The sequence below is a fragment of the Zeus faber genome (assembly GCF_960531495.2).
Source record: "Zeus faber genome assembly, chromosome: 14".
In the NCBI taxonomy this organism is placed as follows: domain Eukaryota; kingdom Metazoa; phylum Chordata; class Actinopteri; order Zeiformes; family Zeidae; genus Zeus; species Zeus faber.
In genome coordinates this window covers 21629101-21651802 of record NC_137200.1, presented here as the reverse complement: position 1 = coordinate 21651802, position 22702 = coordinate 21629101, and the positions used below count along the sequence as shown (strand labels likewise).

At 44.8% G+C, this 22702-nt stretch overlaps 1 protein-coding gene across 1 annotated transcript; it reads right to left on the bottom strand.

The window, feature by feature from the left end:
* Positions 1-10153: 10153 nt before the first annotated feature.
* sms (spermine synthase) lies at positions 10154-22164 on the bottom strand. The gene is made up of 11 exons (XM_080013325.1): positions 22037-22164; positions 15234-15354; positions 14898-14985; positions 14736-14800; positions 14469-14644; positions 13861-14015; positions 13074-13163; positions 12794-12908; positions 12558-12637; positions 10938-11053; positions 10154-10307 (listed from the first exon to the last, which is right to left on the bottom strand). Exons 1-11 carry the CDS (start codon positions 22080-22082, stop codon positions 10277-10279), a joined length of 1083 nt encoding a protein of 360 aa, XP_079869451.1. The 5' UTR covers positions 22083-22164; the 3' UTR covers positions 10154-10276.
* Between the last annotated feature and the right edge of the window lie 538 nt (positions 22165-22702).

Below are 22702 nucleotides of genomic sequence, written 5' to 3'. Positions count from 1 at the left end.
TCTTCCATCTTCCTGTCTGTCACTCTCCTCACATACTTGTCGTTTGGGTGAGTAACAAAGAACCAAAATCCATCCGGAAGTGAATGCATAAAAATGCATGTTGGACAAAGTATAAGAAAGTCATCATTGAGGAATCACGGCGAACAGGCATTCTGCTCCGTCCCGACTTGAAAATGCCTTGCGTAGCGACCGATCGTCTCCACTTTGAACGCTGTAGGAAGCTCCGTAAGGACATCCCATCCAAAATCCTGATCCAGCTGTGCCTGGCCCTGCTCCTGCTCAACCTGGTGTTCCTGGTGGACGCGTGGCTGGCCCTCTACCCGGACGTGGTGGGCCTCTGCATCTCCACCGCCTGGTTCCTGCACTACTTCCTGCTGGCCTCGTTCACCTGGATGGGGCTGGAGGCCGTGCACATGTACCTGGCCCTGGTCAAGGTGTTCAACACCTACGTATCGCGCTACATGCTCAAGTTCTCGCTGGTGGGCTGGGGCGTCCCGCTCGTCGTGGTCACTGTTGTCATCGCGGTCGACAAGAACAACTACGGTCTCATCACCTACGGGAGGTTCACGGATGGCACCACGGATGACTTGTGAGTTTTTTCCTTTTTTTTCGTTTTCAGATCTACAGTCACGCCGTGAGAGCTCGCCAGTTGTGCCGTCACCTTTTTTTTTTTTTTTTTTTTTTCAAATTCCACAACTAATGGAAATTTGCTTTTGTGTTGCAAGATCAAATTTTCAAGGCTGCACGGGTTCATCTAATTCATCGGTCCCACACGGAATAGCAGCTCCGGCAGAACAAGTTTCGCTCTGAAAGTGGGGACTATAGGGAGTGATGAAAGGTTTTGACTCTTTTTCTTTTTTTAATTCGAGTCACTCAGACGAGTCAGTCAGTAAAAAGGGTCGTCCGATTTTCCGACTCTTTGTTCATTAAATTTAGTTGGTTTAACGCACTGTGAGCGAGGGAGGACTTCCTGGACGATGCAACGAGAATTATTTTCAGTTTGTGAATTGAAGAGTCTCTCGCTCGCCCCCTCTTTTGTCGGAGGGGCTCGCGACTCCCCAGTCGTTTCAAAAAGTTGTTCGCTACAAACAAATCGTTCGAAAGTCTTACAACAAATCCTTTATTTGCCGGGATTTTATCATCTCTAACATAATTGAGTTTTTTGTATGATATCAGAGACCTGGCGAAATATTGGTGACTGTCCGAATGATAGAACGCTCACCCCAAAACTTCTCCATTTACAACTGTCCCAGGTTGTCTGGTAGAGGGGGACTTTCCCTGGTTTTTAATAACAACTTCAAGTGCTCACTCATCTCTTGGGTGACTTTTTTTTTCATCCTTTGAGTCACTGTGTGACTCTATTAGAGGGAACCTTACAACTCTGCATTTTAATGTACAGACCCCCTAAATCTGTGTCTGGCTTTCTTGAACAGTTTTCTCTACTCCTCTCTATTTTAATGCCAAACTATGACAGAATTCTGACAATCTTTAGCCATAGAGTTTTTAACCATTGTTGAATCTTTTAACTTAAGTAGAACTGTCACAGGGCCTACTCACAACAAGGGCCAAACCCTTCATCTTGTCCTTTCACATAGTATTACAATGGGCAATATACAAATATTCTGTCCAGTAAGAAGCCAAACCCTGTATGCGCCGGCATTTTGAATACTTCCTCGGCGGCCAAATTCACAGGTGCTCTCCTATCTTCCTCAGTTGACATTGGCTCGAGTCAAGATGTTGATACAGTCCTAAATCATTTTAATCGTACTTGTGCCCAGATCTTGGACCAAATGGCACCACTTAAGCAGAGAAAAAAAAACACCTCTAAAGTTTCCCTGCCATGGATAACTGACAGCACACTTGACCTAAAAAGGAACTGTCGTAGGGCAGAGCCAAAGTGGAAAAACAAATCTTAACATAGAGGCTAAAAAGAGCACGGAATTTTTTGGACCTTACCAAAGAGAACAGACACAACTCCAGGAGTTTAATTAACGCTGTCACAGAGGCTCCTCCTAGTGTCAATATGGACTCCTCCCCTGAGAAATGTGCACATAAACCCTTCTTTGTCAACATAGTCTCTAGCATCAGATGGAACGTTCCCCTTCCTGCTCAGGACACAGCCATCTACTTTGAAGCTACTGTCCTCTTTGAGTCCTTTGATATTATATCTATTGACACCTTCACTAAGGGAATTAATAAAATGAAGCCCTCTCGGTGTGCTCTTGACATCCTGCTTGTGAGATTTTCTAGTATATGGATCCGTCAGCCCATTTATTCGCTCCAGAATTAACATGTCTCCCCTGTCTGGTTATGATCCTGCTCATTTTAAGAATGCAATTGTTCAACCCTTTCTGAGAAAAACCCTTACCTCCCTGGATAACGTAAGGCCAATTTCCAAACTGCCCTTTCCTTCCAAGGTTTTAGAAAAAGTTGTTGGTGAACAATTTACTGCTTTTTAAAATGGTAACGGACACTCATTCCAGTCGGATTTTAGGGCAAGCCACAGCACGGAGACTGCACGCCTTACAGTGATGAATGATCCGCTGGTTGCGGCTGATGCTGGAAAATCTTCAGTTTTAGTTCTGCTGGATCGATTCGACACTGTTGATCATTCTGTTTTTTTGGAGCATCTCCAACACTGGGTCGGCGTCTCCGGTTCAGCTCTAAAATGGTTTCACTCTTAATTGCAAGATAAATGTTTTTTTTAAGCGTAGCAAATGGCAAGTCACGGTCATCGTCCGTGAAGATGACCTGCGGGGCACCTCAGGGGCCGGTCCTGGGACCACTCGTCCTCTCTCTCTACATGTTACCCCTGGGGCATGTCATCCGCAGGCATAATGTGAGCTTCCATTCTTATGCAGATGACACCCAGTTGTACCCTTTAAGTTGTACTTCGCATTTTCTATCAAATGAATACGCTCAACGACTGCATCCTTGACCTCAAAAGCTGGATGGCCCAGAACTTTCTGCAGGGTCAGGACCAGTTTAATCGAGGCGAAATCAAGAGACTGTCGTGCGCGCTTTTATTTCCCCTTGTTTGGACTGCTGTAACTCTCTCTCCACATGTCTGAGCCAAAAGAGTCAATGTAAATTACTGCTTGTCCAAAATGTAGCTGCCAGACTCACTCACCAAAACCAAAAGAGAGAGAACATTACAACTATTTGAGCTTCTCTTTATTGGCAGCCGGTAAATTTGAGAATTGATTTTAAGATATTATTGGGTGATTTTCTAGACCCGTTCTTTTAAGACAAGTACATCTCGGAACTTCTGACACCATACGTGCCCCTTAGCAACCTGAGGTCCTCTGCCAAGGCTCTCCCACAATCTTGGCCGAGGGCCAGGGGTGACCGAGCCTTTTCTGCCAGACGCCCCCACTCTCTGGAACAACCTCCCTGAGGAGATCTGACTGGCCACCTCCTTATCCTCTCTTAAATCCCTCTTAAAGACATATATTTTACGGGTGTGCTTTCCCAGGGCCTGTGGTCTGATTTCACTTTCACCTTTTAAGTCAAGTCGATATAAAACGTTCTCTATAATGTTTCTGACGTTTGTGAGTGGTTAACGGGATAGCGGTATGGTTTCATTGTTAAAGAATAAAAAGTTTGCCGCGGCAGAATAAAGGTCGGGAAACACTGAGCCACACCACTGAAACCCCCCCCCCAAAAAAAACACAACAGGATGACATTTCGGAGCCTTGATTCTTCCTCACCCTTTTCCCCCACAGCTGCTGGCTGAGAAACGACATCGCCTTCTACGTGGCCGTGGTGGCCTATTTCTGCGTCATCTTCCTGTTCAACCTCGTCATGTTTGCGGCGGTGATGGTGCAGCTGTGTCGGATCAAGAGGCAGAACCCGCACAGCGCGCAGCACCGCAGCACGCTGCAGGACATGCGCAGCGTGGCGGGCATCACCATCCTGCTGGGCCTCACCTGGGGCTTTGCCTTCTTCGCCTGGGGGCCCGTCAACCTGGCCTTCATGTACCTCTTCACCATCTTCAACTCGTCGCAAGGCGAGCGACGGGGCTCCTCACTTGTCTTTCACGGGACACGCGGGGGGAGAGACACGCTTTTGGACTGTCGCCACACACATTTATCCAAAATAGGAAATTCAAATTGCAAATAAAATGTGAAATCGAAGGGCAGGTTTGGTTTATTGCCACCGATTCCCAGACAAAACATTGTTTGACACGTGTTTTGGAGAGCTTTAACACATTCCAATGGGGCAAACGATTCAGCCTCCTAAAAACGACCGAAGTCCTTTCCCATTTTTGGAAAAGGAGATTCAACTTTTTTTAAGGCTCCAAACTCTACCCACTGCATTCAAGCCCTGGGTGGCACGTTTCCCAATAGCGAGCGGCTCAGCCGGGTCATAGTCACAAATGACGGGGAAACAGCATTTCAATAAGGCCTGGATTAAGAAATAGTGGACGTGAAAATACGGCGCTGGCCTCCCAACCCTGCAGCCCATGAGTTTGCCATCCCTTTGGTATCATCTAACACCACAGCCAGGGGGGGAGAAAGCTTTGTTGAAACGGGCGTCTCTGTTTTCCCAGGGTTCTTCATCTTTGTGTTCCACTGTGCGGTGAAGGACAACGTGAGGAGACAATGGAGGACCTACCTGTGCTGCGGCAAACTGAGACTGGCGGAGAACTCGGGTGAGCGCGCGTCGTGAACGTACAGATTGCCCCGGCGGCGGCACGGAGGCGCGTGCGACGCGCGGCGTCCGCGCCCCGTCGCCCCCCCCCTCCCTTCTTCACCGTCTTTCCCCCGCAGAATGGAGTCGTACGGCGACGCAGAAGACGCGGAAGAATTCCTCGGTGACCAGGTTGACGTCCCTGCACTCTTGCCAGTCCAACGCTTCGTCCAACTCCTCCTCGTACCTCGTTGGCGCCCCCTCCGAGCGGAACGGAATCGGTAAGAAGAGGCGACCTGCCGCAACTTATATTTTTCGGTACCGTCGGCGAGGCAGCTGGCTGGGATTTCTTTCTTATCGATCGGATGAGACCAAACCCTTTTTTTTTTTTTTCCCATCAAATCCCTTTTAAACTGCCGGCGGAAGTCAAACAGAATCTCAAAAAAAGATATAAATAAATAAAGAGTCAAACCTTTCATCACAACGAAAAGTCCTCATTTTCAGATTAAAACCCGATCTGCTGGAGCTGCCGTTCCGGTCGGAACCCATGAATTAGTGCAACCTTGCAATTTGGATCTCGCAAATCAGAAGCTAATTTCCGTCATTGATTATAGCACAAATCCTGCTTCTCCATTCAAGACCTTTTATCTTATTGTATTTTTGGAGTTGGAACTTCTACACCACTGACATTCTGATATTGTAGTACACAGACCTACAAATTCTCCTGGGGCCGTACCGTTTCCCCGTTTTTATGGAACGGAATTTCTTTGGCCATGAATTAAAAGACAACAGGGCATGCCCGCTCAAAATCGAAGACCTCCTAAGACATTTCAATGACACCGTTTGACGGAATGTCAAGGCATCAGTCCCGTGTTCAACAGCGCAAGATGGAACCGCCAGTTTAAGTCACACACCGGGGAAAGACGCTCTTTGTGACTCAGTCGCAGAGCCCTGAAGCCCCGCCCCTCGCCGTTCGCTGTTTATTGAAAGTTTATTCATATTACACGTGCCGCGTTTCCAAATTGCCCCAAATTCAACTCCACACGTCCTTGAGTGCGTAGCGATACACCTGCCAAGTGTGAAGTAGACGGATGAACGGTTGTAGAGATAATCAAAAGACAGACAGACATACAGTATATACATATACAGTATATACTGTACATATGTACAGTATATGCATGCATACAGTATATGCATACATACATACATACATACATGCAGACAGATTCCTTCCTCCATAGGATTTGATTTCTTGTGGGTCCCTGTAGTTGACCCTGTGGTTCTGGTTCCAGGGAGTCCGTTTGAAGACAGAGCCATCACCGCCGACGAAGAGCACGGCACAGACGTGGTCCTCAACCAGCTCAACTGGCAATACAGGACTCAGCAAGACTCATAGACAAGAATAGGCTGGCTGTGTGCAGCAGACCACAAAATGATTCATGGGAACCTCCTTGTTACTGTACAGTTTTTAATTTTGTTTGATTGCGTCGTCTTTTATATCATTAAATTCTATTATTAAAAGTTGGTTCTGATAACATGTGCCGTTGTTTATCATGATAATAGATCATTTATGCACTAATTTCAGTTGCCACATAAGAGTCATGACACTGACCATGAGAACATGAGGCATGAAGGTCGCACCAGTCTAACAAACTTGGAATATAAAAACACCTATACATATACTGTATGTGTATATATGCTGCTTTTTTGCACTCCAAAAATAACCCATAAAAATTGAGCTGTTGCATATGCTCTTCTGTTTTAATGCAGATTATGCCCATATGCAAATATTCTGTAAAGGTAGTGTTCTGGTATACCATAGTGTTATGGTACTAAGGGTTAAGGCAAAGATCTGAAGGTCAGACTGGTATTTAAACAATAGCGACTTGGCCATTTAGGAGTAAAGCAAAGTAAATTTGTTTGCACGTTGCTAACACTATATACACACAGTAAACACTTATTCATGGAAAATGGTAATAACAGCTGAGCAAACAACTCGCTGTTTTACTGGGAAAAACCAAGCTCTCCCATTTGCCCTGACATTTTGTGATGCGAAACCCAGACGCAGTTCATCCGACAGCCACTCGGCAGCAAGTTCGACCGTTGGACGCGTGTTTGAATTTGGTGTGAAGCCAGCCTAAGAGTATACAGTGGTACCGCGACTTACGACTGCATATACTAACGACAAATCCAAGATACGAGTGGCCATAGTCACGAAAATTTGTATTGACTTGTGACCGACTGCTCCAAGATACGAACGTGGAAATTTGCAGTCAGTCAGCAGTCAGTCAACGGGCGACCTATGTCGTGTGTGCGCGTAGTTCGTGGCTTATCCATATTTTCTTCATATTTACTGTGTTTGTGCTGTGTATTTCATTTATTCTCATCCCTCATGATGAGTCCCAAGAAGGATGATGGGGAAAAGAAAAGGGCAATGACTCCCATTGAAACCAAGAAGGAAATCATAGAAAAATATGAGCGTGGTGTATATGGGAAAAATTGCTTCGCCATACGACTGTTTTAACATACGACCGTTCTTATAGAACGAATTACAGTCGTAAGTCGAGGTACCACTGTACTATTTATGAATTGTGCAATTTTGACATGAAAAAACAAAACAGTTGTACAGTCCACATGCAGAAAATCGGACAATATTCAATCAAGTAAAGGTGTGTGTATCTATATATAAACGCACACACACACACACGAAAAAAACTACCTCCGCCATTTTTCCTGACATTTTGTGATGCAAAACCCAGACGCAGTTCATCCGACAGCCACTAGGCAGCAAGTCCGACTGTGAGATGCGTGTTCGGATTCGTGGGATGCGTGTTTGCACACAATGGCACCTGTCAAGGGGTGGGATATGTATGAGGCAGCAAGTGAACCGTCAGTTCTTGAAGTTGATGTGTTGGAAGCAGGAAAAATGGGTAAGCGTAAGGATCTGAGCCACTTTGACAAGGGCCAAATTGTGATGGCTAGACGACTGGGTCAGAGGAACTGTGGAGGACTGTGGTCCAAGGAAGGACAACCGTTGAACCAGAGACAATAGAATATCTTTATGTATCTTATAATATCTTATGTCCTATGAATATCACAGCATATCTTCAAATAGAATGTATGCAATGCAATATCCTAATGGAGTGTGACATCACAATATAAAGTAGTGTGACTTTAAATTAGTGTCACGTGTCAGAATTCCAGTTGGAATTAGAAAGCGGTGACGTACCATCCACAGGGATTTGACGACCCAAAAAAAATACTTTGAAGCAAGTAAATAAACAGGAAGGCAGCTACAGGGCGGCTCATATGAAGCACACGGGGCCAGCTACTGTAGTAGCATTAAAGAGGAAAATTCAGTTTTCAAAGACACACCAAGCAGAATTGGACCACCTATGCCCAATTGCAGTTGCATTGGTCACAAAGCCAGTTTTGTAATTTACATCTGAATGTATGCAACACGTGGCACCATATCATTTCCCTTCAACATCCCTTATTTTGATTCTCTTCTATATTGTTAATGAATTGGTATATTCTAATATTAATTGGTATATTCCGCAATATATTGCAAACATATTGGATTACTGTATATTGTATTCCATAATAAGCCCCAAGTAAAATGATATTATCAATTGTTTTAATACAAATTAAGATGACAATCTGATTTATATCAGCTTCCCTTGAGAGTACTTCCGGACTATGCACTGAAAATGTATTATATCAATGTCTCCTGGTGTGTCTGGGGCTAAATGACTTATGGCAGCTGACCGGCACCAGAGCTGCATCAGATCTCTAATCATCACTTTAATCTCCGCCCAAGAGCAGATTAAGCGTGCGGCGTAAGTTACCATGGCGATGTCCCACGGTCAAAGAGTTAAAAGGCGTCCAGCAGCACACTGCTAAATATTGTTTTGTGAGAGCATTTTCCTGTGGAGAGTTGAAATTATATTAGTCCTTTAGTCTTCCACCAGATCTTTGGTGATGTTAACTTATGTATTAGCTAAAGCCACTTCCAATAATAACAATTTAATATTTTACCACAAAGAAAAAAAAAAAAAAAAAAAAAGGGAATTTTCACAAATCCTCCTGGTGATATTAGGACCATAGTCAAAACGTATTAAACTTACTTGCTTTTTAAATGAAGGTTAAAGTGGTAATCGATACGTTTTTGATTTGAAAAAATATTTCACTCCCATATTTCACTTTCAAAATAAAAACTCACGAGTAACATATTTGCTCAACAATTTATTTTTATCTGCATAGCAGTTCTGCCGACAAGGAAAAGCGAAAAAAAAAAAAACTTTCCTAAAATGTTGCCTAAGGCTTGATTGTTTCATATAAAACTGAAGTAAAAACAATAATCTCCTCGATGCAAACATGCAATCGTCTGCCAGAATTTTTGGAAACCGCTTCATTACATCTGTTCCGGGTACATCTTCAGATATTCAGTTCAGAATACAGAGTTTTGAAATAAAATTTGTTGCGCTGAGAAACTTTTGCCTATTTCTAGAACGTGGGTGCTGACAAGATAGTTTGTTAATTTGTTGGACTTGAATATATATACTGTAAGAAAATGGAAAAAAGAAAATCTCTGGAATCTACAGGCTAAAGTAAACCTCTGGATTCATGGTATACATTTTGCAAATAGGAAATACTGGGTATCCTGGGCATTTATTTCCATGTATTTTTGAACAAAAGCAGTCAAGACATGTCATTTTACATTTTAGGTGCAGTTGGCCATCGGTCAACAAAACTAACTTTTCTCAAATGGGATAAAACAATGATGTTGAATAAATAAATGTAACAATACAGCATGATGAAGGTGGTCCATATAAATGCAAGCAACATTCACCTCCCCCTGCCACCCCCTGACATGCACCTATGACAGGTTTAGAAAAGTCAGTCCCGAAATAAAAAAACAAAACCAAAAAAACGAAAAAAAATAAAATAAAATAATAAAACGAAAAAAAAAAAAAAAGTCCAGCAGAACTAACAATCAATCATTTACAAAAATATCCCGTAAAACCAACACAAGCTCTGTATTGTCGTACAGAAGACACCTTTTCCCTTTTAAAAACATATTTGGACATAAGCGCTTCGCCCAGAAAAAAGGATGGAGAATCAAACAGAAAACCATGCGAAGGGAGACCATGCGGGCAAAACTGCTTGAACTGGGCTGAGAATGTGCTCAAATTTGAATTAAGAGAAAAAAAAGATTAAAAAAGAAAAAACAACACAACTAATGCCGAGAATAGAGTGGTAAGAGTTAAACAAGCGTCAGTCTTAACTTCAGTGTATTGAATTCGGTGATTGTAAATCGTCGTTACCCTCGCTGAAGAGCACACGCAGACCAACAAACCTGGTGGGAGAAAGAATCTGGAAATCTTGGAAGCCAAAAAAAACCTCTATATATATATATATATATATATATATATATATATATATATATATATATATATATATATATATATATATATATATATATAGTAAAAACCAACATCTAAAACAATAATAGGGTGGTAGGAATAATCACTGACATGGAAGCATAATAAAAACAGTGCAGTCTGTCCCCCCATCGCTATGGCGGTTCGAGGGAAGGATCTTCACATTCCAGCAGGTAGGGACCGAAGCAGAGGACCAGCGTTTACTTCTTCCACACGGTGTAGAAAACCCATCTGATGCGCAGCGTCAAGGAGCGCCAGTCAAAGCACTCAGCGGCTCAGCACATCCTGCCTAACGCTGACGGCCTTTCCTTTCTACCCCCATTGCTAAAGGACATCGCTCGCTATTTTTCGACCCCCGCGCCTCATTAAAATGTTGGCCCCCATCATTGTTTACCGTCTCACTTCCTGTTTCTAGTCTCATGTCGGCATGAGCTGATTTGCAGAAGTGCAAAAGGGAAATTGTGTATGTTATCAGTTTTTGTTCCCAGGATTTTATAGTTTATAGTCTGAAAGTTTTGAGCTTCCCATTTTTTGTTAACGAAAGCTTCATTTGCCCGACTGGACTGCATCCAAGCACGGTGAGGAGCTGCAGCAGTTCCTCGATAAACCGTTCGGGGAAGCTGTGCTCCGAACCGAAGAACCGGGTCGAAAAAATCGCAAACGTAGTTTTTAGAGCTGCGCGTCAGTTGTCTGGGAGCATCTGAAACACCCCATCACAGTCGCACATCAACACACACATCATATCTGACTGAGCTTTGAGAGAGACGCCTCCATCTGGCCGACACGTAAAAGCCGATTCGACCCCGTGCGGGAATAATTTACCCCGAAAAGTAGGAGCGTTTGGACTGAGCGGAAGGATACAGCTCCAGATAGGAGGGCACACACACCACCTCCTTGGAGAAATCCACTGGACAGGAGAGCTTCCCCAGCTGCTCCTCATAAAGGCTCAGTGCTTCAGTTAGGTTTGCACCGTTTCCCTGAAGTTCGCAACCAGGACCAGAAGAGAAAGGACAAACACAGGAATTAATCACGAGCCTCCCGGGCTCCACATTAAACATCCATGGTTTAGTACGTCGTGGCTGGTTTCCAGACAGTGCTCATGATAGAAGAACATCATACTCATGAATATAAGCCAGTTAACCTCTACCAATTAACCAATAATGAAAAAAAATATTCAAAATGTACCGACTCCAACTTGACTACGTGCATTTCCACAATCACGGCACATGAGTGATGTACAGTTGTCATTTACACATGACGTCAACCACAATGTCTCACACACGATTCCTATACAGTGGTACCTCCACTTACGACCGCATCTACCTACGACTAATCCAAGATACCAGTAGCGATAGTAGCGATAATTTGTATCGACTTGCGACCGACTGCTCCAAGATACGACCATGGAAATTTGCAGTTGGCGGGTAGGCAGCCAGTCACCAGGCGACCTACATCGTGTGTGCACGATAGATATATATTTTTTCATATTTACTGTGTTTGTACTGTGTATTTTGTTTATTTTCACCCTTCATGATTTCATAATTTATATGGGAAATTGCTTCGACATACGACTTTTAACATACGACCCTTCTTATAGAACGAATTACAGTCCTAAGTCGAGGTACCACTGTACTAAAAATATTAGTAGAACGATATACACCATCTGTAGGATAGCAACTACACAAAACATATTTTTTTTTATATATTAAAACAAAATATATATATACATATATATAAAAAAAATAGTCTTTTTGTCTGTACCCTTGAAAGGGCCTTCACCAACTTTTAAGAGCATTTTGGTAGCCACAGATTTGTAATTCCACAGTGGTGTGGTTTGAGCAGCCAAACCTGACCTGGGTCTAGGTAATTGGGCCCAGGGTGGCTGTACGCCTGTTGGTTGGTCTAACGAGCAACAGGTAAACGCGCGCGCGCGCGCGCGCGCACACACACACACACACACACACACACACACACACACACACACACACACACACACACACACACACACACACACACACACACACACACACACACACACACACACACACACACACACACACACACACACACACACACACACACACACACCTTGTTCCTAGCCCTAGCCCACTCCCTACAATAAACGGGTGCGTTTTCTATTATTGGGGCGGTTTTCCGGTTTTGACAAGCGTAAACTGGTTGGATTTATTACAAACTGAACCAAACCAGCATTTGTCCTTTTGAGATGTTCTGGCAGATTAAAAAGTAGCCTACATCAACAACTTGTGCAGATGGCGTGACGGTGCTACTAGTGTCCGACAGGCCCTGCGCCTCCTACTCGGGTGCGGCTGCTGAGTCAAGTGCGACACCTTGTGGTAAAATTCGACATGCCGGTCCGGTGTTTCACTACATATCGAGCCGGTTTGAAAATGTTTACAGCAGCCAGACCTCAGCCTGTCTAGCACATTTACTGTAAGCAAGCAGACAATTCCCACTACTTGCCTGTGTGAAATACTTCCCACTGGGACGCAGAACTTTGATAGACAAGTCTAAAATAAGACGCAGGAACTCCCACGTAGAATCTAGGGCAAAAGAAAGAGGACAATTTTAAAACTGAAGACAGAATAAAATTGACAGCATGAAAAAAAGCTATACGTTTGTTCTAGAGTAAATGAAACATAGAAACCACAGATAAATCAGCAATTCAAAAGTGAAGTCAGACAAAATCTCGTACAAACCTTCTTCCGGTGCTGTGGATATTGGGACAGCAGTGAGGTCATTAATGACGTAGTCAAACATCCGCCCTTCCTGAACGTATTTCTTGAGGACAGGAACACAGTCTTCCACCAGCACCTGGGCGGCGACAGAAACTGTTTCTAAACGGCCCGCGGCGTTCAAACACAGGGGTTTTGATCCAGGCAGTGAGACACGTCCCTTTACTCGGCACAGGGTGCTGATACCCCAATAACAGCCTGAAGGTCAAACACTCCCAAATCAGCTTGTAGACATCTGGCTCACCTGGTGACAGTCTCCCTGCAGGTTGTCGAGGACGTTGCCGCACGTCTTCCTCATGTGCGTCCTGCACGCGTCAATCACCATTTGGTCGATGTGAAGAGTGGGTCAAGGCACAACAGCGTGGGAACATACGAGATATCAACAAATAAATTGGATGATGCTTTGGGAAAAAATGTTCGACTTAGATCAGCGTTTCCCCGAGCGGCGTACTTTTTAACAATGAAATAAACCCACGGTGACACCACTGTTCTGTAAACTGCTAAAAACGCAAGAAACATGCAGAACTGCGCTGATTATTGTGGCCCACATCCGAGACCCAAACGATCCGTTCACAGCAATCCAATCTTTTGAACGCCTCGGGAGGCACGAAGACAAAAAAAAAAAAAAGTGGGCTAGGGAGTACATTTTCAATTCACACACTGAAAATAATCAACTCTCTTTCATCGATCACTGTGCATTAAACAAACTGAATCAAATGAACAAACAGTCAGAAAAACCAAACGATTCTTTTACTGAGTGACATCAAGAACAGACTTAAAAAAAAAAAAGAGCCTTTCAACACTACGAGCAGTCCTCACGTTCAGAGTGAAACGTATTCAACTGGAGCTGCAATTCGGTCTGGATCTGATTAATTAGCGGGATGTTGCAATTTTGATCTTGCAACACAAAAAAAAGCAAATTCCCCCCCCCCCCCCCCCTTTTTTTTTTAAATGTGGAATTTGAAAAATGTCGGCACGGCGGTTGAAAAACACTGCACCAAATGCATGAAAAAGAGCTGTAGGAAGGATATCTCCAACATGGTGATCATCTTTGGCTTAAGTTTGACAGCCTCAGCCAGGATCCCTCCGTCGCCGCCTCCCAGGATCAGAACATCCTTCCCAGCGTAGTTTTCCTGTCCACTGCCCATGATGGCCTGGGTGTACGCCAGGTCACTCTCCCCCAGGTCTGTTGGGTGAACGCACATTACATTACCCACCGGGAAGGACCGGCGAGGGATTCCTAATGTCGCGCAGTTGGCGGTACCCCAATGTTAAAATAATGGGATCAATGTCGACGAAGCGATAGAATAACAGCAAGTTATCAAACCGACGAGATGACGTAACTGGGCTCAACGCTGACTTTTAAACATCTCTCTCTCTCTCTCTCTCTCTCTCGTTCCTCCGCACCTGCAAACTGACTGAACGCCAACTTGTTTGACGTTCAGGGGGCAGCCCTAGCAGACTTATTATTATTGAGTGTTATTTACTACAGGAGCCTGGTTAAACTAGGTTCTAGGTTTAAACTCGATTTGGTTATTGATATTTATGGAAAAATTGCAGTCACATTATTTGTCTGTTGGCTTACTACTTACTTTTTGGAAACAAACAAACCCTTTTGAAATGCCTCTTCTGTACTTACTGATGTCTCCGTTAAGGACCAGGATATTCCCAAATTGCTGAGAGTGTAAAATCTTGATATTCTGGTAGGGAGAGTCTTTGTCGTACACCACCCGGTCGATGTCATATTCTATTATTCGCCCGTCGACCGTGGGCCAGTATCTGTCCACGGTGGCCCCTCGGGAAATAGCCGGAAGCCTTTGAAGGGGAACAGAGACGTCAGCGCGTGTGTCCACCAGGAACGGAAGCTGAGGCGAGAGCCGCTCGGGCTGCCCCGACCGATACTTGCCTCTTGATTCTCGTGATGGTTCCTTTCAGAAGACTTTCTAGTTTGTTTTCCAGTGCTTGTAAAAGCTACGGAATACAAAGAAACGGAGAAAATATAAGTCAGTTTAACAAAACATCATGAATAAACAACACACCCGTCGATAGTGGTGCCTCCGTCACCTACATTGTCTACTTGGGCGACGTTGTCCTCTTCGTAACACTGCAGATCCACAGTGACCAGTCCATGCGAGTGCAGACGCAGGATAACAAACCTGAGCATCGCGGGAGAGAGGGGGAATTTTTTTATTTTTTATTTTTTGGATCTAGTAGCATACCAGGCATCACCACACAGAAGCCTTATTTTAAGGATAAGTACTTTTGCACACAAGTCTCATCCCTCATGTCAAATATTTAATTAGGTCAGAATTGAAACGTTTGGCAGCAAAGAAAACACACGATATGAAAACATGACTTCAGTTTTCAACAGCATGCGCAACCAAAAACAAAGGAATCCGCTGACCTGCCCTTTTTGCCTACGTATGTTGCAAGGTATCCATGTCCCTCCGTGTCGTGAACAGTCTCTGTCATTTCCTGCTCCTGAAATATGGATTGTAGACCGCGGACTGTCGAGGTGGTGTCAGCTAAGGAAACGACAAGGACAGGGTTAAACGGGGGAACGCGGTTCGATTCATTTAGGTATTTTATAAAGAGCGATGTCTTCCTGTTCACTATTTAGAAAGAATCTTACAAGTTATAATGTGCAATCCTCCAACACTAGAGGGCAGATTGTACATCAGAACTATTCACAGAAAACACAAACGGGCAGAAACAATACACTTTAGCTGCAACAGCAGACAGTTTTACTTTGAAATTCAAACCGAAACTTTGCATGTACCACAACAACACGTTCAATACTTCATTGTCATCAAGCATAGTTCCATAAAAGCTTAAATGTTCATAGATCTAAGCTTTATTCATGTACATTACTATCATAATAAATCAATTAAAATTCCATTATTATTATCTAAGACTGTTTAGAAATAACCCAAATATGTAACAGTCACCATGCTGGATTAAATTTACATTTCCCTGGTGTCTTCAAAAAAGAGATTCTGGAACATTATTAAGTTACGATTTGAATAAGCATACCAGGGGGAATATCACAGGTTTTCAATTATCAGGTTTTTTTCCCCACCCCAAAGACCTTTCAAGCACTTCAGCACAAAAGGCCCATTTTCAAGGTATTCCAGTACTAAACTTCTGAGGACGAAATCAAAGCACTTCAAGGACCCGGTAAGGACCCTGTGATTCCTCCATTAAATTCGGCCATCAGTAAGCTTTGGAAAAGGTTTTTGGTGGTAAAGGTATGTCATAAATAGGATACTTTGAGTGTATGTCCCCGTTTTTGCACAATCCCTGCTCGCCTGGTTGACAAAATTCTTCCAAAAGAACTTCCATCCACATTCTGTACATGTAAATGTATCTTCCTAATTTGCTGATCGCTGGATGCAAGTTTGTGGACCATGTGATGTTTCTTCTGAATTTGTTTCCTGCATTTGTTGATTTTATTTCTTCCAAGTTGTTCTCTTGTGACTCTCCAGATAATTTGCACAGAGTTTCATACCAGGGGGTGGGTTGAAGCACATCTCTGCTTTAACCGGACAAGGACTCCATGCAGCCCAGACCCAGACAAACAAGATTGCAACAGACAAGATGATAATGGCAGTATGAGCCATGCAGTCTTGTCCAAGGGATCAAAGAAAAGTTAATTTGCACAAGCCTCAAGGATTGCAGAACCATCCCTAGAGACAAATTATATACTTATGTTAGTTTTCAGTTAGATGTTTTTGTTTACTTAATCAATTTCAACCTCAATTTGTCACCAGAAACAGGACTTGCTACTTAACTTTATTTAGAGATATTACTTTTCAAAATTTCCAAGACACTTTCAGATGCCTTGGACTTCTGAGACTTTTCCTAAATTGGGCAGCTTTATAGACATAGGTTTACAGAATAAAAAGAAAGAAAGGAGGAAACAAAAGAGGAAGCTTTTGTAAACTTTATCAGCACCAAGCCCCATCATTATAGTAGTAATAATAATAATAGTTAACTTATAAAAGTTAGGGCTGAGCGATATTTTGGCTCTGACAGAATCTGTCAGTACACTAACAGTTAGTAGTCATACTGAAGAGAAAGACTATCTTTTCTAAAAAAATCTAAAAAGGGCTTACTCTTTTCTTCGTGAAAAACTGCAAGAGTACATTTTTTGTCTCGCACGATGAAAATAACAATAATAAATATAGCTGCAGGCAGCAATTCACGGGCTCCAGTTTAGTCGTGTTTGGTACGTATTATGTACGTACGGTACCCTGAAACTCAGCACGATTTTCTTTTTCTTTTACCTGTGCTGTCAGCATGCTGGGCATTAAAAAACTGAGTATTTGTATGCTATTGCATCTAGGACAGAGAGTCTGCAAGTGGAGTTCAAGTTCTCAACCTGCAATGCCACTCTTTATTCATTCTTTAAGCATCCAGAACTGCTGCAATAACTCTGTCCTGTGGACGACCAGAGCACAGTTTGTTGTACACAACTGCCACCAATCCCCCTCTTTGGGGAACTATCTTCCCATGTTTTGGTCTATAAACACCTAATCACTACTCCAAGACGGGGAGAATTACCATGGGTGAGACAAATAAACAGAACCAAACAACAAAATGTACATGGAAAAGCATAAACATAGAACCAAACAACAAGTACACAGAAAAACAGAATTAATTAAGTCCAGGAAAACTAAAACAGCAATTGGGCACGTGGCCTCTTCCTGTCAAAGTTATGGCAGTAAATGAGGAAGAAAAAGGAGAGGGGTGTAACCGGGAGGGTGTTGGATTGTGTTCAAAGCAGGTGTTGGTGGTATGTGTGAGCCTGTGATGAGACCGCCTGTGTGTGTGTGTGTGTGTGTGTGTGTATCCACAGGTGAGTGTACAGGACTTATCCCAATTGGTTCTGGTGTATAAGGTTGGAATTATGTTGTGGCGCCTCCAAGCAGCGGGAAAGGCCCCGAAGCCACCCGAGTCCCAGAGCCGTACAGACACCCCACAGCTGCCCTGCAGCCACAGAAGACCCCCCAGACCCCAGAGAAGTTGGTAGCCCGTGGAGCAGACCCTGAGGCGCACACATTCAACCCACCCCAACGTGTAGGCACAAGACGCACCCGCAAGCACAGAACCCGGGCCACGGGTTCACACATTCAACCCACCCCAACGTGTAGGCACAAGACGCACCCGCAAGCACAGAACCCGGGCCACGGACGCATGGACCACAGGCCCGGAGCCAGGTCCCATGCCAACAGACCGACACCCCCCCAGAGGTGGCGGGGCCCCTGCGCAAAGGCGAGGTGAAGAGTTGAGTAGAGTGCGCATGGTACAGGACACCCTGATGTCATTTGTGGCTATGGGTGTCTATTGTGGCTTCAAATCGTGACCTTAAAATAAAAAGTCAGATTGAATCGTGGATTTGGAGAGGGGTGACATGCCTAGCACATATGTAACGCATTGGATGATGATGTCACAAAGCGTCCCACTCAACAAACTCATCTCTCTCCGCCACCCCGTCTGAGTTTTTAAGAATCTTGGCGTATTGGTGATTCACGAACGTCCGACTACTTCCAAATTTTATCGGTTTCTCATTCATTTCTGCTCTGAATGTAGATCAATATGGATGAAATTTGAACCGAAAGAAGTCTGAGGCTCCCCGGTTCTGACGAGACGCTCAAACGTGTCTGTGGGTCTGGTGGTTGTTTGTTGACACGTTTAGCCCCAAAAAATGCCAAGGATAATGATAATAAATATCGGAACAAAAACAGTTGGTTTCTGTGAAACAGAAGCAACAGCAAAAGTCACAAAAATAAGCCGTCTGCGTGAGGCTGCAAACCAGGGTTTGTCATTGTTATAACTCACCGTGACGCTTGTGTTAACACAGCCGAACTCTCAGAGGTATACAAGTCTCAGCGTCGATTTTCCGGACTGTGATACAAGGTCTGAAAAGTGCTGTACCTGGTATCCACTGCGTTCTCCTTTCGCTCTGGGCCGTTCGCTCCCAGTGCGCCGTGTCCACTCCGAGGTCGGAGTGGATGGACGCCGTTTTTTTCCCTTTATACGTACATAAAGTTTTTGAAATAAACTATGGATGAATAAAGACATGTTTACTTTAAATAAAGTATCAAATTTTACATGTGTTTTTCCAAAGGAGTATTTCTCATGCTCACGTCTGAACCAATCAACGTGCACTTACGTCACTGAATGTTCGTCTTCTGTTGTTCAGTTTAAATGTCCCTCTTGAACGTTTTTTTTAACAATTAAAATTGCTCCTGGATCATGCAGTGTGGACAGAAAAGAAAGGGTCTGTTCTTCAAACGTTCTCTGAGGAGCAGACCCTTAGAATGTCTTCTTTGAACCATTCGTTTTGGGAGTTTTGTAAAACTCCGCTCAAGTTAGTTTTCCGAGATTCCTTTAAACGCAGCATCGGCTCAGGCTGTCTGTCTAGGTGTCGCACTCGAAATGGCTGAAGGCGTGTGAGTTCCAAGAGACCAAGCATGGACTTGATGTCACAAAGCGGCCCGCTCCTGAAACTAATCAAATCACGACAGTTTTTCACAAATTTCTGCTCCAAATTTAGACCAATATTGATCAAACCCCAACGACAGGATGTCTGAAAGTCCCGGTTCTAACGTGACCTCAACCATTGCGCTGCATACTGCTGTTGTTGTGTTTCAGATACTTTTAGCCTGAAAAACGCCAAGATAATAAATAAACAAATAAATAAAAAGTCTGAATCACAACAATAGTAACATTATAACAATATATATGTATTGTATGTATTGAATATAATGTTATTATTAGAGGTCCAGCCTGATGGATAAATGATGGGAATAATCAGATACAATCAAGGGATGAAGTTTGGTATCAACACCACTTTATTTTCTCTTTTGTCTTCCTCTCCCAGAACACAACACTGCTCACGTCACCCGAGTAGTCCAACCCCGCCCCTACCGGCAGGACAAACCTGATGAAAGCAAAATAGAGTGCTGCAAGAATGAGTCCTAAAACCCTCATCAAAGTCAATGGGATTTTTGAATGGGCTTTTGGTTGGATGCCTGAAATAAGGCCTGCGGTTAACTCAAGCGGGAGAGTTTTTCCACATTTTGTTCTACCACATAAAATACTTCAGTCAATACCCCACTTGTGAAGTTTGAAGCTTTAAAAGTGTCGGTTGCTAACAAGTGGCTAAATGAGACGACAGAGGTTGTCTGGGGACGTTAAACCTCATCAGGCCGAACACAGAAATTATCTAGTCACTAGTTGGCCTTTCCTGCCTTAAGTTGCGTTTATACTCGCACTCTTGCAAACTATTCTAATACCACTTTTCCCACTGCACTGAAAACCCAGTAACACACACACTTACGTTCGACATTTGTCATCAGTTGGAAAGGTAAAACCCGGGTCTCAGTCCCAGGTAAAATGATCCCGCAATAGATACAGATTTTAATCGGCTCCACCTCCGATCTGCTGATGCAAACAGGACATTCGGGTCGACCGGCTAATTTTGGCGCCTTTAACTGCGTGATGTGACAGGAGTGGAAATTCCGGACGCTGGCGCATAAATAGACAGGAGTATCCGTGTATCGTTCTATACCCCATTTAGAAGCCAAAATCAGAAGTTATTGACCCCCCCCCCCAAAATGGGGGGCCGTCAAATGTTGTGAGTGTGGGGGGAGCACAGCGGAGAATCCCCACGATCCCTGCCGGGAGCTCCAGCGTCGGCCCAAGACGTTTGTTTCCAAACCAGCTGGAACCATGACACGCCCCTTTTCCCTTTCAACCCGCTCATTTAGGTGCGAAAACGGTATAACTCAATCTTCCCAGGCATTTGTAAAAGAGGTAAGCGCTCAAAATCAAGTCACAAGTCGGAATGGAGGTTTTGTGGTGGTGACAAGCCATGCGACCGTGGTGCAGTTTGTTTATAGCCCGACGTCAGCTTTTCACTTCAGGCGATTGCATTTAGGCTTCAAAAATCACAGAAGTGGCGCTCTTCTCTGAAGATTTATCTTGACGAACACAACGTGTAATTATCATAAACTTCTGATCGCCACAGAAATTGTTTTTCTGCAATAATCCAAAGTCCAATGGAAAAATGCCATTTGTCGAGGGACCCAGAGTGATCAGAGTCACTCTATAACAAAGGGACATAAATATGTCACATTAACAATGATGATAATAAAAATAACTGCTGAAATAATTGTCCCCTTGCTGTTGAACACATGGTGCGCGCATAAGCACATGTGCATCGTGGTTTGGGGGTCCTTAACTCCTCTCTGAGATCAGGTGTCATTTTTTATTGTCTTTTTGTGAACGCACTGCGCCTCCGTACCAACGTACCAAATACCACGAGGTTTGAGTCCTGCCCTGTTTAAGTGTGTAAGCCGGCTTGAATTCACAGTTTCGCCTGTCATCTCTGTGATTTTATGCTGTATTCGATCTGTTTTGAATTGTACTTATTGATTCGTTTCCACGCTGTTGTCGTTCATTTCGTTAACATAACGTGTTTTCGGACTTCTGCAACGCACTTGGCGCTGCCCTCGTGTGTGGAACGGGCCGTAGAGATGAACGTGCCTTGCCATGTGGGCGACCAGGAGGCGCGGATTAAAAAAAAAAAAAAACAGCCAGCACCGCCCCGCGGGGTACAGGAAGCCGCGTTGCGCTCTGTGATGCAGCCTCGAACGCAACATTCACCCATGTCGCGACATCCCCGACGGCGTCGCTCGCCTCTTATCGCGTGTCGCCAGCCAAGCGGCGCGGGACCCACGGGGTTAGCGCAGCACGTGCGGTCGCCGCTTCGTTCCCGTACGCGACGCCGCCTCAAGTGGTTTTAACGACCGAAACACCGACATTCAGCTTGATTTCTTTCAGAGGGTGACACCGCGCACTGGGGGGGGGGGGGGGGGGGGGGGGGGCGACGCTCGGAGCATGACGCTAGCCGCCCTAGCAAGCCCCGCTCCCCCGCAGGGGTGACTGGAGCGAAAAGGTCACCGGCGGCGTGGGACCGTTCCACGCAAAACCTCATTTCCAACGCGGGGTTTCCCCACCTTTCCGCTCCCTCCGCTTCGCGTTACTTCGTTCCCCCGGCGCCCGTGTGAGCGACAAGGGCGCCGCGCGACTCCCATCCACCGCCTCCGGCGTTGACGGGCGCTAGCGCTAACGCGCTAAGCTAACGCGCCGGGCTCCGCGGCGGTGCCCCGTCGCCGGGCGCTAGTACCCGCGTCTTACCTGGGGCGGAGAGGGTGAAGTCGAGAGTGTGATGTCGCAGAGCCATGTTTGCTCACAACAACCATCAGCCATGCCTGGGTCCAGGCGGCCCGACGAAAAACTGGTTACTGTGCGGGGGAGGGGAGGGGGGCGGGGGGAGAGGCAAGCGTCCCCTCGGGTTCCCGTCGCCGTGGAGAGTGTCTGGCCGAGGGGGAGCGGGTCGGAAGCCGCACCGCGGAGCAACGAGGAAGTGTGGGAGGAATCCCCCGGTCTGGTTGGCCGTCACCGGGGGCCAATCGGCGGGCTGGACGGACGTTAAGGGTGCAGCTACTGCGCAGGCGCGACGGCTAACCCCCCTCGACGGCCAGGCAGCGGAGAGACGGGCTCTCCGGGTGCGCCGCAGCGGTTCTTTTAGGTTTTTTGTTTGTTTTTCAACGATCAAACCACCCAAACACGTCAGTTTGACTTGGTATTATCTCCGACTGTCATGGTTGGAGCTGGTGGATTACATCAATTCATGCAGCCTTGCAATTTTGAGCTTGCAACACACAAGCGCGTTTCCATTCCTTTTTATTTATTTATTTATTTTTAACCCCGTAAAGCCCAAATGAAGAAAGTGAGCTCAGGACCGAATTCCTAAGATCTATGAACACATTATCCATCATGTGTGGGATTGCTCGAATAAAC